The sequence below is a fragment of the Amia ocellicauda genome, chromosome 17 (genome assembly GCF_036373705.1).
Source record: "Amia ocellicauda isolate fAmiCal2 chromosome 17, fAmiCal2.hap1, whole genome shotgun sequence".
NCBI classification, from domain to species: domain Eukaryota; kingdom Metazoa; phylum Chordata; class Actinopteri; order Amiiformes; family Amiidae; genus Amia; species Amia ocellicauda.
In genome coordinates, this window is record NC_089866.1 from 4,620,251 (window position 1) to 4,634,920 (window position 14,670).

Here is a 14,670-nt window from a genome sequence, read left to right on the forward strand (position 1 = left end):
TGTTCTGTAGCGTTTGTTTTAGTTCCCTTTTTAAACAAAGTTCAGTCAAAGTGGGATGACTGGGTCTCCGCTGTGTGATTGACTTCCTCACGCTGCTGCTCCACCAATGGGATGGCTGAGATGGTGCAGATCTGCGCAGAACTGCGCAAACTCCACCTACGTGTCCAGCGGAGAGCAGGGCCGTGTGGCGCTCGGTGACTACAGGGTTAATAAACTGACCCACCCCCACAAAAAGCGCCTCTCTGCCTCAGGAGGTGGAGCCGCTGTCGACGGCAGGCGTCCCGTTTAAATGAAATCTGGGGACGGGGCTGGAGCTGCACTTTTTCCTGTTTCTCTGCGCCGACAGCGGCCGGGGGCGACTGTGCAGCCGCGACACAGCGCCGTCCGCCCGGGGGACTCGGCACGGGTTTAGCGGGTATTCAAGTTTTAGTAGCTTTTTGAATTGGACTCGAGCATGGTGCTGTTTCAACGGTATTTACTGCGGAACCTGGTCCTGCAGGGTCGGCGGCATCTGGGTCTGCCGCGGCCGGGGAAGGAGAGCTCTACGCCGGCGTGGGCTTCCGACAAAGCCCGCTCTCCCCCGAGCAGGAGCGGCAGCCTCGGCTACAGCACCAGCTCAGGTCAGACCGCCGGGCCGGGCCGGGTCGTGTCCGTGGGGGTTACAGTGTTGTGTTTGACCGCTGTGCTGTTTGTGAGGACAGTCGCTTCTGGTCCAATAAACCCCATTGCGTGCATGTGGCTTAAAATGTGAAACATCACAGTACCTGACATGCGCGGATGTGTCTGAACTTTGAAGACCGTTTCTGTCCGGAAAAGTTGAAAAACAGGAAAACGACCAATAAATAGCAGCCGGCCGTCTGACATCACATCCGGGCGGTAATGGTCTCGATCCGCTTTTGTTCAGATCGATTCCGTGTTTGAGCGCCGCAGCGTTAAAGAGCCGGCTGTGTGTGGAGATGGTTGGGAGATGGTTGGGAGATGGGTGGGAGATGGGTGGAGATGGGTGGAGATGGTTGGGACACGGCCTACCAGACCGGCACAGTCGCTTATACACACGTGTTTGTTCGGTCAAATCTCCAGGAATTGGCGCGTCCTGCGTCCGGACGGTCCGCACAGGCATGAGCTGCTGAGGCCTGCAAGACTAGACCTGCTTTTGTAAGACTCTGCTCAGACAAAGCTCATTTAATTAGCATTACTTGACATTAAACAAAAACACTGGAAAACGAACATTATTGAAAATACATTCAAGATATTGGTTAGTCTTATTCCTGCAACTTTCATCTACAGTATTTAGGCAGACTTGTTTTCATTGACTTTCTGTGGGTCACAGATTCATGGGCTGTAAATGTTCCAATCAATCCCTCCTCTGCGATGAAGGTCATTTGTGCAGCGCTCTCCGCCGTGCCCAGTTGCAGTCCTCTCTCTGAAGGGTGTCGTGCTGGACACACCGGCACCGCGCCGCTCTACGGGGGCCAGAGGCCAGGGAATCCTGGGGCCGAGTCTGATCTCGTCTGGGGACGGATGGAGACCTCCACGCCCGCCTCTGGGCCAGATTCCCACACGAGGGTTGCTGTGTCACGTGAGGATGTGGGGTTGTGTAGATCTGGGAGTCGGAGTGTTGTGTAATGATCCTCTGACTGACGCAGCTCTTTCTCTGGCCTGTTCTGTCACCCTTTGCATGCGGTGTTTTTGCAGCGTATTCGATTAAATAGGCCGTTCACAAACCTAATTTAATTGCACATCTCTACCCGGGTCCAGGGTGCTAGATTGCCACACAGATTCCGTTGCCAGTGTGGTTAATCTCTTACTGGAGACCAGTCTCTGGGGTCTGACCGTTTCATTTAAAACGGTGCCTGTGAAGTCAATATATTCTGCCCCCCAAGTATAATGAACTTCCTGCTGACATATCGGGTGTTAAAGGGATCTCATTGCACACGCTTGCCTGGGGTCATGTGGCACATTGGCAGGCTGTTATCTGACTGCTGAGCTGAAGTGTAAACTGCTGCTGCAGGCACGTGGATGCTATCAGGCCTTAAAGGAGCAGGTGGTTATTTTCCTTGTGGCGGGTGTTGTGGGAGCTTCCGAACGGATGTTGGACACTTTTTTTTCATTGCAACGATCCCTCATGGACATTTTTTTTTTGTTCTCCCCGATTTTGTTCTCTTCCTCATTCGTGAGTCTAGCCTAAGTCGACTGAAATGTAAAAACTGCAATTCTGCACATATCGGGGGTCGCCACCAAAGCGCTAAGAAAGAAGGTGATTTTTAAACCATTAAAATGAATTCAAACCGTGTCAGGATACTCCTCCCATTCATAGGACTGGCGGAGGCGATTTGGTTAGATTGCCTCAAAGTGGATCGCGTTCTTCACTTTGCCACTTCTCAAATCTGTGAAGAAGCCATTGAGCGCCGTGACCGGTTACTTTGAGAGCCGTGTGTGTCTGAGTACGGTGACACATCTGGAATAGGAGAACTTCTCCAGCTGAAACTTGAAAGATGCTTCACGAGTTGATCAGGGTCGGAACAGTCACAGACAGCCCCCCCGACCCGCAGAGCCGAGCGCCGCTGCCGTTACGTAATGGAGAGTTTGTCTGCAATGTGCCGTGGGAAGAGAGAGGACCGTGAGCATGTGCGAGTGTGTTTCATCCGTCCCCAGTCACCGCTGGCGCTCCGCGGGGCTGGACAATGGACGGGGCTGTTCCCTTAATCCAGTCGGGCTAACTAGAAGAAGAATGCCTGTCACGGCCACCCCTAATTAATTCCCCATAGAACAGCCCTTTGTGGCGGGATTAACCGCTGTTTGTTTGCACTCTGGATACTCTCCTCTTGTTGTAATTATAAAAATGTCTCTCTCCGTGTCTGGCCAAAGTGCAGTTCCTCTAGGGACAGCGATGGCGCTTGCTTCTTAAGTTAGGGGACACAGGAGGCTTAGCTGAAAATGAATGCCTCCTCTTCCGAGGTCGTGTAGCCGTGGATGCTGCTGCTGGATTCACAGGGCCGGATATCTGAGAGCCGACGGTTGTGTCAGATTCCTCGGCTGCGTTTCTCTGCAGGAGCATCTCCGGTGCCCCCCTGTTGTTATTGTCGTCTGGTATTTGTGGTGCTCTCCAGACAATTCATGCCTTCTGAAATCGGATCCGAGTCGGTCATTTATATCCCAGCAATAGCACGGCTTCCTGGCTAGAGTTCAGTTAGGCTGTTCTGATAGGTTTGCTAGGGTGTGTACAAGAATAGTGCTATTAGTAAAACACAATAATAAAATAATCCACGGATAATATTTTGTATGAAACAAGCAAAGTAAAACAATAGGCTGCTAATACTGAAGCAGGTTGGATATGTCATATTTTGTCACTACTTTAAACCTATTTAACCACCATTCAAGTCCACTGATCCACTCTGCACAGGGGCCATATATTCAGTTATTGCTCACCAGCCTGTCAGGATTTGAAGTGCTTTGGCCCGTTGGTGATCGGTGATTTTGACCAAGCAAGTGGGCAGGGCAGCATGGAGTGACGGACAGCTGAACCCTGTGTTTTCGTGTGTGTTCGTTCGCAGGGATCGCGGGGGTGAAGGAGCGCACGCTGATCGCCGTGAAGCCCGACGGGGTGCAGCGCCGCCTGGTGGGCCAGATCGTGCAGCGCTTCGAGCAGCGGGGCTTCAGACTGGTGGGCCTTAAGATGCTGAAGGTGAGGAAGGGAAAGAAGTGAGTGTTTGTGCAAACCCTGTCCTCAATGGCCGGGACCCAGCGGGCTCTGTGGGTCTCCTTCAGGCGTCGCCTGCTTTAGAACTAGGAAAGTGTGCGAATTGGTCATTTCATAGTCCAATTAACTAATTAAGAGCTTAGGGAATGAGCACCAGAAGTTGTCTGTGGCCGGTTGTGTAAAACGGCTCGTGAAGCTTCTCCTTAGTTTTCTCCTGAAGTGACTCTTGAGTTTAAGGGTGCTGCATCTTAACACACTGAAGGCGATACTCTACTAAAGCCGGAGTCTTTACTACTCCGGTTATGCAGCACTAGAGGTGTGCTACGCAACCGGCCACTGGCCCGGTAGGACACGATCCGAAGAGCGTTGCTGTCGTGTGTGTCTTTGGTGTTTGCATGATGCCTCTCCTGTCTCCGCAGGCCTCGGACGACCTGCTCTCCCAGCACTACCACGACCTCAGCAAGAAGCCTTTCTACCCCAACCTGCTGCGCTACATGAGCTCCGGCCCAGTCGTCGTGATGGTGAGTGTGCCACTTTCCCCCCGCCCCCCCTGCATGAAGGGTTTGAAACCGCACGGGCAACAAAGGGCACCTGCAGGTTAAACCCTTTCCTCCAGAGCAGCACTAGACCGGCGCCGGGCAGCCGGAATAAAACCGCCCTTCTGTTCCTCTAATGTTTGGACCTCTGAGGGCTGCACAGTGAAGCCCCCCCTGGGCTACACAATCCTCCCAGTGCTGCAAAGCGTGGCTGACTCCTCACCATGCCAGACTGCCACACAGCAGCTTGGGAACGGCTCCAGCAGGGGGAAAGGGCCCTATCTGACCGTCGATCACAACACCCTTCCTGCTGTTCTGTTGCAATTGTGCAGTTTTTATAAGTCGCCGTGAGGCAGATCTGCCAAGAGAAAGATCCCGTAACAGAGCAGCAGAAGGATGTGATGCCAGATTTACATTCTCGGGGATAGGAGATAAATAACCCCGTTCAGAGCACTGTAGGTTTGTGTAGGCCTCGGTGTGTCGGAGAATGTTCTTCCTCTGTGCAGTTCAACCTCTTGCCAACAAAGTAGAAATTAAAGCAAGATTTTCAAAGCTCTACTAGTCAATACCAAGAACTTATCGGCTCTAAATCTGGCATGTAGAGAGTCCTAAACCGCTTCTGTCGCTCCCCCTCTGTCTGCCAGGTGTGGGAGGGCCATAACGTGGTGCGGACATCCCGGATGATGGTAGGGAACACTAACCCAGCAGAGGCCCACGCTGGGACGATCAGAGGAGACTTCAGTATACACATCAGCAGGTACTCAGATAGTGTATTTACACTTCTGCTCCAGAGAGATCCCTAAACGCGCGCCGCCTTGTTGTTGATGCCATCTAAAACAAGCCCTGTGATTCCCAAGCTGAGTGTAGGTCTGATCGTTCCTCTCTCTCCCTCAGGAACGTGGTCCATGCCAGCGACTCGGTGGAGGGGGCCCAGAGGGAGATCCAGCTGTGGTTCAGCCGCAAAGAGCTGACGGACTGGGACTGCTGCGACCACAGCAGCACCTACCAGGTGTAGGAGAGAGAGAGAGAGAGATGGAGATGAAGGGGAGAAGGAGGAAGGGCATCACAGGGACGCACTGCGCCACAGCTACCTCTGTTGACATCCTGTGGTGCTGCCCAGGCCTCCGGACAACGGGCCAGGCCTAGAACCACCCCCTCGCCCCGTCGTTCCCCGGCCGTCTGCCACAGCACAGCACAGCACAGTGACGCTAACCAGCACCTCACAGAAGACACGCACAAGGTGGTGCAGCTCACGCGTGCTTCCAGGACTGTCAGGAACGGCTTCGGCCCCTTCTCTCCTTCCACGTCAAGATCGAAACGGTGTTCAAATTTTTATATCTATAGATACGATGTTTTATGTACGTAGTAAGGGTACTTTCACACATGGTCCTCGGGGGTTGCATCTTTCCAAGGTGACTCAAATCAGGTGTTCGAGACAACGTGCCAAGGTTACAATCGTCCATTGAAGAGGTCCTGGCGGAAAGGCCGGAGGTCCTGCAGCCCGTGAGGTTTGGAGCTCAATAGAGACGCTGCCCTGACTCACAGGAACCGAAGACGAGCCTCTTCCCCTCTTGGGAAGCCATGACCTAGGGGCAGAAGGGAAGCTGTAGTTTACACTGCCAGTCCAGCCTGGCTCTCTGGAGACGCTCCCTGCCTGACTGTGCCAAATGGGGAAACGAGTTCATATAACCTGCCCTTCGCCTTAATTCTCTGTTTTTAAATAAACTTCTATCTGGAATCTCATTGCGAGGCTGGTCTTATTGCTGTGTGTGTGTGTTAATCTGAATATTTCAGTACAATGCAACCGTGTTTTACAGTCCAGTGTAAACGCAGGAAGTTTGTGTTTCAGATTCTCTACCTCTGCGTCAGATTCCACAGTGAGCAGCACAGTCTGCACTGACATTAAACTGCAACAATACAAAATGAATGATAAGAATGTAAGTGTCCAATGGAGAGGAGGCCATTCGCCCCATCGTGCTCGTTTGGTGTCCATTAATAACTAAGTGATCAAGGATCCTATCCAGTCTGTTTGTGAATGTTCCCAAATGGTCTCTTCAGCCACATCGCTGGGGAGTTTGTTCAGATTGTGACGCCTCTCTGTGTGAAGAAGTGTCTCCTGTTTTCTGTCTTGAATGCCTTGAAGCCCAATTTCCATTCGTGTAACATAGGCAAGAGTATACTATATGTGCCAAAAATAAGAACGCATCACTTCTATCTGCTTCTATCACTTTATGGGTGTCAGACTCCAGTCCTGGGGGGCCGCAGTGTCTGCTGGTTTTCTGCTCCAACTACATAATTTGTCATTATTAGGTAGGCTTATCTAAAACTTTCATGCTTTATTTTGATATACCTGATACCTGACAATTTGTTGATGATTCAAAACATTGACCAACAGAACGTTTCCGAGTCTGGAGAGAAATGTTCAATTCATCCAATTAATTGTTTAATTAGACTAATTAAGGACCCAAGAGCTGGGCTGGAAGGAAACCCAGCAGACACTGCGGCCCCCCAGGACTGGAGTCTGGCACCCCTACTTCAATGCCAAAATGGGTGTTCCAGGGACAGAGACAGGATTGCCTCCCCCTGCACTACACTGTAACCTACATGCACTACTATTACTAAACTACCTACAGTAATATCACCGCATTGTTTTAATTTTCAAGAAAATAGAACATATATACGATGTATTATCATTTAATAAATAAATGCATACATGCACAAATAATTAACTTGTCATCCAAATCAATCCCCACGTTTAAACTACAACTCCCAGAAAGCACTGTCAGAACAATGACGTTTAGCGTGCATAACAAAATACAAGTCCCAGCATGCACCACAGTCTCCGGACCCTAAAGCATCGAGGGGCGAAGTACAGTGCTGCTGAAATACTCACGGTTCAGGTACGATTCATCTCCATTATTACTTTCATCGCCGTAGAATACATTTTTGAAAAAGCCAATTTGCTCTATTCCGCCGGCGTTTGCGCTTGATTATCTATGTTTCGTTTGGGAGAATCGGAATTAAAATTGCACAGCTCTATTTGATAGACCTGTCACTCATTGCTTTTGTGAGCACGAAACGCACAGACACGCCGCTGCTGCGTGATGCTGGGGTTACGTTTTAAATATTAATACTGCGATCATGCATTTCCAAATCACACGCTGCTCCCGTCCAGGGGGGCGGGGTGAGGGCCGCTCAGCAGTTTGCACTCCGTGATTAATGATCGCCTTCGTGCGGCGCAGATTCCCGCAGATCTGCGCGGCTCCTCCAATGGGATCCCTGGGATTCTGCAGATCTGCGGCCATCTGCGCAACACCGACGCGACCCCCTGTGCTGAGCGGCCCCAGACCCCACGGCGGGCCGCTGCATTGCTGTTACTCGCTGGCTCAGCCCGCCTGCTTCCCCCCCGCAGCCGCGATGGCCGAGAATCAGCTGCAGGAGGCGGGTAACGGGGACCAGATGATGCCGGAGGACGTGGAGACGGACGACTGCCTGGCCAGCTACACCCACCTCTACAGCCCCGACCTGCTCAAGTGAGTGCGGCCTGGGTGGGACTCGGTCCGGCCTGTTTGTTTGCTGTATGTGTACAGTTGTATTTGTACAGCTTACAACAAGTCTCGCCATAGAGATGCATTTCAAGGCACAGGTGTGTGTGGAGTTGTGGTGCTGGGTGTGTCTGCTGCCTGTGATGTGTGTCTGCGGTGTGTTAATTGAGGTGTAGAATGCAGGGGAGCAAGAAGTGATTATTATTGTGAGGAAGAGCCAGACACTGTTTTGTGTGACATTTATTTTATCTGCTTGTTCCTGCGACTGTGAAGGGCAGGCGCTGGCTTTATTTTAAACTGCACCCATTCTTTTTTTAGTTCTTTTTATTGTTGCTACTTTTCATTTTCAGCCTCCGTATTTTGCATGAATCGAATTGTTCACATCCACCCAAATGAGAAGAAACTGGTTCTCCCACATGTCTTGTGAGAACCTTTTATTCCCTCCGTGAATGGCCCCCGGAATTGCTATGATTATTAATTGGGCAGCCATGTTTAATTGCGGCCTGGCGTTTGGAATACAGCTTCCGGCAGCGTTGTGACGTCATTTTGGGCTGCTTCGTTATCATTCACACAAAGCGCTATCTGTGAGGTGACGGTGGGGCTCTCGCTCTCTCCCGTGCAGGGACAACGTGGCCTTCGTCACCGGAGGGGGGTCCGGCATCGGCTTCCGCATCGCTGAGGTCCTCATGAGGTAGGTGTCCCTCTCGTTACACGCCTGCGGCTATGGTTGCTGACTGTCTGTGGGGGGAGAGACTAGGCCACCGTTCCCCTCACTAGCCCTCCCAGTCTGTTACCAAACCTCTGCCGGCTGAGAACGTCTCTCCCCGGGATCAGGTGCAAAGACGCTGGACGTCACACGGTCTCTGTGCAAGCTGTGCTTATCTCGATGAGCCGTTCCCAGGGCGCAGATGATAAGGGAGGACAGCGAGGGGTTGCGTAGTTTAACCACGACGGGCTTTTACTGGGCAAGGCTCGTCCTGCTGGAAAACCACCTCGCTGGGCTGAGGCAAGGCTGACAAATACTGATCCCAGTTGCTGATGAAGCCGTTTCCCGTACCGTGGCTTCATTTTGTGGCTCCCGGGGTAGAGGTCTGGTCAGGAGAACATCTTCCCACAGACTCCAACCACCTGTATGAACCGCTTGAGCAGCACCTGGGATCAACACAAATGCACGAGCATCTCTAAAGGTTTGGTTGGCCGTGGTTTACCAGAGGACAGTGGTCTGCACGGCAGGGTTTGAAAGATGTGTGCCCGAGGTCCCTCTCTCACCGTGGCTGTGCTCTGTTTCAGGCACGGCTGTGACACGGTGATCGCCAGTAGGAATCAAGAACGCCTTTCAGAGGTAGCTTTTCTTTATTTCTCTCTCACTCCAATCCCACTCACCCAATCTGTAGGGCACCGTACCTCCTCTCGTCCAGCCTCCGGTGTACAGCTGCTCAGAACAACAATCCAAGATGATGTCAGCCAAATGAATAAATAATACATCTTTCAGGAAGGACAACTGTTTAAAATGATTTCTAGCGCGTGAATTGATTAATGCCCTCCCTAAGAGTCCAGAGTCGTGCCTGTCTCCCCCCAGGCAGCCAAGAAGCTGAGTGCGGCCACGGGGCGCCACTGCCTGGCCCTGTCCCTGGACGTGCGGCAGCCCGAGACCATCACCGCCGCTGTGGAGGAGACCCTCAAGGAGTTCGGGAGAATCGACATCCTCGTGAACAGTCAGTATTCCCGCCATTTTCCCCGAGCAGCAACCCTCCGCTCGTAGGCAGACCTGGAATTTGTCATCTTCCCCATCTTGCTAGTTGTGTGACTCGTGAGTCACGTCACACAACTAGCAAGACAGAGAAGACTGCAAGTTCCAGAGAGCGGGGAGCCCCCCAGGGAAGCTGTCTGACCCCTCGCTGTCTGACCCCTCGCTGTCTGACCCCTCGCTGTCTGACCCCTCGCTGTCTGACCCCATAGACGCCGCGGGTAACTTCCTGTGCCCGGCCAGCTCCCTGTCCTTCAACGCCTTCAAGACCGTGATGGAAATCGACACGTTGGGCACCTTCAACACCAGCAAGGTGGTCTACGAGAAGTGGCTCAAGGTACGGCACAGAGACGGGGTCAGGGTTCGGGTTTTCACGGCTTCGGCAGCCCACTGTGTGAACGTTGCCAATTTTCTTTTTTAATCTAACGGTATGATTATCTTTAAAGGCAGAAGAACGGCTGGGTTTTAAAAGCCAGAATGGAATGTCTTGACCTAAGAACAGAATTGTGGGTCTTGATAAGATTCCAGTTCTTTGTGATGCAACAGTTCTTTAACAAAAAAAGCATTCTCAGTGTAGTAGAGCTGTTTAGTAATGAAGTGTCTGTCTGTGTGTAGGATCATGGTGGCTCGGTCGTCAACATCTCTGCCACCCTGAGCTATCGAGGCCAGGCGCTGCAGGTGCATGCTGGGTCTGCCAAGGCTGCCATTGGTAAGCAGAGCCAAATCGCAGACTGAAAATCCCGAACAACGAGACCAAACGGACCTTAATTCCCGCTAGTACAGAGCGCATATCCTTACACGTCTGTCTCTCTTCCCCCTCTTTGCCACAGATGCCATGACCCGACACTTGGCGGTGGAGTGGGGGCCAAGCGGCGTGCGGGTGAACAGCCTGGCCCCCGGACCCATCTCGGGCACGGAGGGTTACCGCAGACTGGGTACGGCATGGGGCAATTAAACTACAGGAGCTTTGGCACCTGTGCACTCTTCTGCCCTGCGTCTCCCTCTCCTTCCTGTAAACCTCCACAGCTCTCTCTGTTCCTCCCTCTCCACATCGGTCCCTTTCTAGTCCTTGATCTCTTCTCCCTACATCCCTCTCTCTCCTTCCTCCTTTCCTCCCCTCAGCCAATTCATCTCTCTCTAACTCCCTCTCTGTGTCTCTCTTTCTGACGGTCTATCTCGGTGTGTCCCTGTGCCAGGCGGTGTCTCGGCGCAGTCCAGCGGGGCGTTCCAGTCCATCCCCCTGCAGCGGGCGGGCAACAAGACGGAGATCGCCCACGGCGTGCTGTACCTGGCCAGCCGTGCCGCCTCCTACGTGACGGGAGCCAGCCTGGTGGTGGACGGGGGCAGCTGGCTCACTTCAGCCAACGGCCTCCCTGCGCTCCTTGGTATAGCCTCCTCCCACTCTGCTAAACTCTGACTCCATTTCCCAACACCAGGTGTGTAAAGCTGTGGCCGCCGGGTCCCGGCCTGATGGAGAGGAGAGAGAGTGAGAGAGAGGGATAGGAGAGGAGAGGGGCCCTGAGCACACGCACTGCTTGGACTGGGATGGGCCTACACAACCAGGAGTGGAGAGACTTTAACCCAGAGTCACCAAGAACTAGGTTGCTATATGGCAGCATTGTCTATTACGAGCAGATCTTGATCCGTGTGTGTCTGTGCTCGTCTGCCTCTCTGAGTGGGACCTGGGCATTGCAACACATCAGAGGGACCTGAAAAAAAATCCCCAGCATGCAAAACCTTTTAATCACGTGAAAATTAATGTCTGGATCCCTATGAGCAATAGGTGTGTGTGTGTGTGTGTGCGTAATTGTATATGCACACTTGCTTGCCCACTTAATATATATATTTTCCCCTCTGTTTTTGTGTTCTAGACTCTGCTGATCTGAATAAGGACAAGTAGGAACATGTGAAGACGACCATGTAATTGAACTGGAATCTTCGGTGAAGTGAAACGAATGGCGTTGTTTAATTTTATTTTCAGTCCTGACGCTGTTTCCTAATGTCAGGAAACGGCTGAGAGAGAGAGAGAGAATATACACCACACATTAACACAAATCTAACTGACTGCGTTCGGTTTCTTTTGGGAAGCTGCGTGCGGCGTTTGCATCCGTATTGGAACTGGTTGGAATAAACATCACAGAAACCCGGGGTCTGTTCCGCCCCTCCGCTCTGTGATCTTAAACCGTTTCCTTTTGTAACACGTTACACTTTTAAGGTAAAAAATGAATGCAAGACGAGTCTTTTTACACGGTCTTCCTGGCCCGGCTGCACATTTCTTTCCTCTTCTCGACCAGGCGAGGCGCAGGGCTGGATTCAACCGTCCGTCCCCACTGTCGATTAGCCGGCCGCCCTGTGATTGTGGTTCTGTAATGGAGGGAGTGTGCATCGGTTTGTCTGTGCCTTTGTGGTGATTATACATAAAGGCCATGAAATAATAACTGAATAAAACTTTTGAATCTAATGTGTATATTCCACCGAATAAAAAAAAAAACACACCACTTTGATAAATGCAGAACAATAATAATGATATAACTTACAAAGTGGGAACTTCACTCAAGTCTGGGGTAGGCTCTTCACACTGTGGGACACTAGCTGTGGACATAATAACGATGGGAAAAGCTCAGTTGCTCTTTGTCATTTCATCTTGTAAAAATCTTAACCTATCATGTTCCTTCTAAATAAATCTTTCTCTAATGATCCTGTCTGGTTTCTCTTGTCCGGGGATTTGTTGCTGTGCTGAGAGATGGGGGAAGCCTCTGCATGTTGTTTAAGTGTCTGATCTTTAATAATTCATGGGATTTAGGAGTTCCCTTTATTACGAAACTTGGCTGTAGGTGATCTCTGATTTGGTTTTGTCTTTCCTTTGTTAAGCTTCTTGTGTACTGTAAACAAGCGAAGCCAGTCTTGCTCTGTTTTGAGAGCTATGGGTACAGATGTTTGGGCTGTGGGTCAGGCATGGAGTGGTTCTTCACTAGTGTGCGTTGTGCATCGTATCCCACTTCTCTGGGAAGGATCGCCGCTGCCCCTACAGAGAAACCGCTCTCCTGCCGCTGGGGGTGGGTGAGGGTTTGAGACCAGGAGCCACAGGGCAGTTCTTGAAGGAAAACTGGATCTTCTGGTTTCGGGTCGAGCGTCTTGCCCTTCTTGATTGGGATTATCCAAGTAAATACGGGAGCAGAAATTGCACGGCGTGACGAGAAGCGGTCGGTACAGGAGCCGTCTTGCAAAAATCCATTGAAGTTGGTTCTTGATGCTACACAAACAGACACAATGAAACAAAACATCTGGATCACAGCCAAATTCCAGAGCAAGACGAGACAACATCCAGACGACTTGCGATCAGTAACTGTCGGAGGTGGTGATGGGAGGGCTTCTGTTGTCTACTTCACAGCACAAATTGCTTCCAGTGCGAAGAGGAGATACGAAACTCGCTAGGAAAGTAGGGTAACACACCTGACCTACAACCCAGTTCACAACATTAGGGAATAGGAACCAACTGTGCATCAACCAAACCTTTACTCCAGATAGAGGGTTCGTAAAGCTTTACTGTCAGCTGCTGATCACAACGCAAGAGGTGCCAGTCCCCCTTGGTGTGCATTTCTCTCCTCTAAAGTAATAATCATCATGATCACAATAAAGCAAATTTCCTGGGCTGAAGCCATCATTTCCCTTTAGGGCAGGCAGTTAAAGGGGATATGTTACTGGTCATGCTAAGCAAAGTGCAAAAGATCATATGTGAATTATACATTTCAGAAATTAATGACATTTTCTCTTAATCGTATCCGTCTTTTAAGACACGTTTTGCTTTTTAATCTCACTCCATTCACAAGACAATAGCTTCCCCCCCATTGATAGTCTCACCAACACACACAGGAAGTGGACTGGGACCCCTGGCCGTGACGTCACCAGGGCTGGACGCCACACGGATAAAGGTACCGGCGTGGCAGGTGGGCCCCGAGTCGGGCCGTCATGGAGGGGCTGCAAGTCAAGGCTGCATCGGTAAGGACCGGTCCTGCACGGCCATTTACACGATTGAATGAGGGATTTGTCTGCTAAAGTGGACGCACAACCAGAAAGAGATGAATGAATCGGTGCTTTCAGCCCATTTGTTTGCGTCGAGCAGCTGACGATGCCTGTATTGGACGGGTTTGCTGTCAACAGTGATGGTTGGTTGGGTTGTTGTTGCTGCAGTAAAAAGCTAATGTATTGGCGCATGGTCAGTGCAAGCTGACTGACATTCCTTTACTTGAAACTATTCATATTATGACGTAATGCTGATGGGGTGATTGGCAGGGAGGACGAATATAATTAAGCTGTATTGAGACCCGGGGTTTAAGAATGTGTCGTCCGGAGAATGGACGTATGCCAATCACAAGAAACCTAAACATCAGTGCATGTCCAGAGCAATATCGCACTTTATTTATGTTTCGTTGTGTCTATCAGTGGTTACAATGTGTTGTCTAGGATGCGTCCCAACAAGCCCAAACCCGTGTCTGTATGTAGGGACAGCAGAGGACAGCCACAGGGGGGCGCCAGAGCACAGAAAAGACCCTGACCATGGAAACCAAAATAGAAAGTAAACCTGACATATCACAAATTACATTCATGAAGTGTCCCAGGATAAGTGTTATTGTTCTTACAATGGTTAGCGGTAATAGCAAGTATGCGAGATCCATATTTCTCCTTGTAGAGCACTGTATTGTGGAAGTTTGTGTAGACACCGAGGGATAATGTTTGGCAAACTGAGCTTCACTGGCATCGGACCGAGCGCACCCCTCCAGTTTCACATCTGTCCCAGCTGTGTGCAAAGGTGCGAGAACAAACACCCGTCACTGAGGGAGAGACGCGATGAACCGCATGTGAATCCTTTCCAGCAGGGAGCTCCTCCACACTCTGAACACGCATGCATAGGAATGGAAATGTATTGTATCCAGGTCCTATATGCACACGTCTATATCGATATCCTATACCCATGCTGTGATCTATGACAAGTCACTTTAGCAGTCTGTGCCCTGTTGGGTCATTTGCCCTTGTGTCCGAGCCGGGGGTGGGGGGGCGCACGGAGTACAATAAGTTTGCAGTCTGATTTCCCCTTTAAGCGCTGTGTTTAAGTCACTCGCCTACACGCTTTTGTGTCGGCCG

The 14,670-nt window shown here is 51.0% G+C and overlaps 2 protein-coding genes across 3 annotated transcripts; both read left to right on the top strand.

Moving 5' to 3' along the window:
* Positions 1 to 238: 238 nt before the first annotated feature.
* On the top strand, positions 239 to 5,979 carry nme4 (NME/NM23 nucleoside diphosphate kinase 4). The gene is made up of 5 exons (XM_066689201.1): positions 239 to 620; positions 3,555 to 3,685; positions 4,120 to 4,221; positions 4,881 to 4,993; positions 5,131 to 5,979. Exons 1-5 carry the CDS (start codon positions 455 to 457, stop codon positions 5,249 to 5,251), a joined length of 633 nt encoding a protein of 210 aa, XP_066545298.1. The 5' UTR covers positions 239 to 454; the 3' UTR covers positions 5,252 to 5,979.
* A 1,080-nt stretch (positions 5,980 to 7,059) lies between these two features.
* decr2 (2,4-dienoyl CoA reductase 2, peroxisomal) lies at positions 7,060 to 12,225 on the top strand. Of its 2 annotated transcripts, none has more exons than XM_066689520.1 (10): positions 7,060 to 7,136; positions 7,649 to 7,769; positions 8,404 to 8,472; positions 9,072 to 9,123; positions 9,361 to 9,496; positions 9,741 to 9,865; positions 10,144 to 10,237; positions 10,359 to 10,463; positions 10,725 to 10,964; positions 11,400 to 12,225. In XM_066689520.1, the coding sequence occupies exons 2-9, from the start codon at positions 7,654 to 7,656 to the stop codon at positions 10,943 to 10,945; spliced, it is 918 nt and encodes a 305-aa protein (XP_066545617.1). In that variant the 5' UTR covers positions 7,060 to 7,136; positions 7,649 to 7,653; the 3' UTR covers positions 10,946 to 10,964; positions 11,400 to 12,225. The 2 variants fall into 2 exon arrangements, with proteins under 2 accessions (XP_066545617.1, XP_066545618.1); XM_066689521.1 differs by having other exon boundaries at positions 10,725 to 10,913.
* The last annotated feature ends 2,445 nt before the right edge of the window (positions 12,226 to 14,670 follow it).

Bases quoted from the DNA above. Each gene is read 5' to 3' on its own strand.
- nme4 (XM_066689201.1), top strand. From the start codon at position 455: ATGGTGCTGTTTCAACGGTATTTACTGCGGAACCTGGTCCTGCAGGGT. The intron at 621-3,554 runs GTCAGACCGCCG...GTTCGTTCGCAG, and splicing joins CGGCTACAGCACCAGCTCAG to GGATCGCGGGGGTGAAGGAG. The intron at 3,686-4,119 runs GTGAGGAAGGGA...CTGTCTCCGCAG, and splicing joins TGGGCCTTAAGATGCTGAAG to GCCTCGGACGACCTGCTCTC.
- decr2 (XM_066689520.1), top strand. From the start codon at position 7,654: ATGGCCGAGAATCAGCTGCAGGAGGCGGGTAACGGGGACCAGATGATG. The intron at 8,473-9,071 runs GTAGGTGTCCCT...GCTCTGTTTCAG, and splicing joins ATCGCTGAGGTCCTCATGAG to GCACGGCTGTGACACGGTGA. The intron at 9,124-9,360 runs GTAGCTTTTCTT...GTCTCCCCCCAG, and splicing joins ATCAAGAACGCCTTTCAGAG to GCAGCCAAGAAGCTGAGTGC.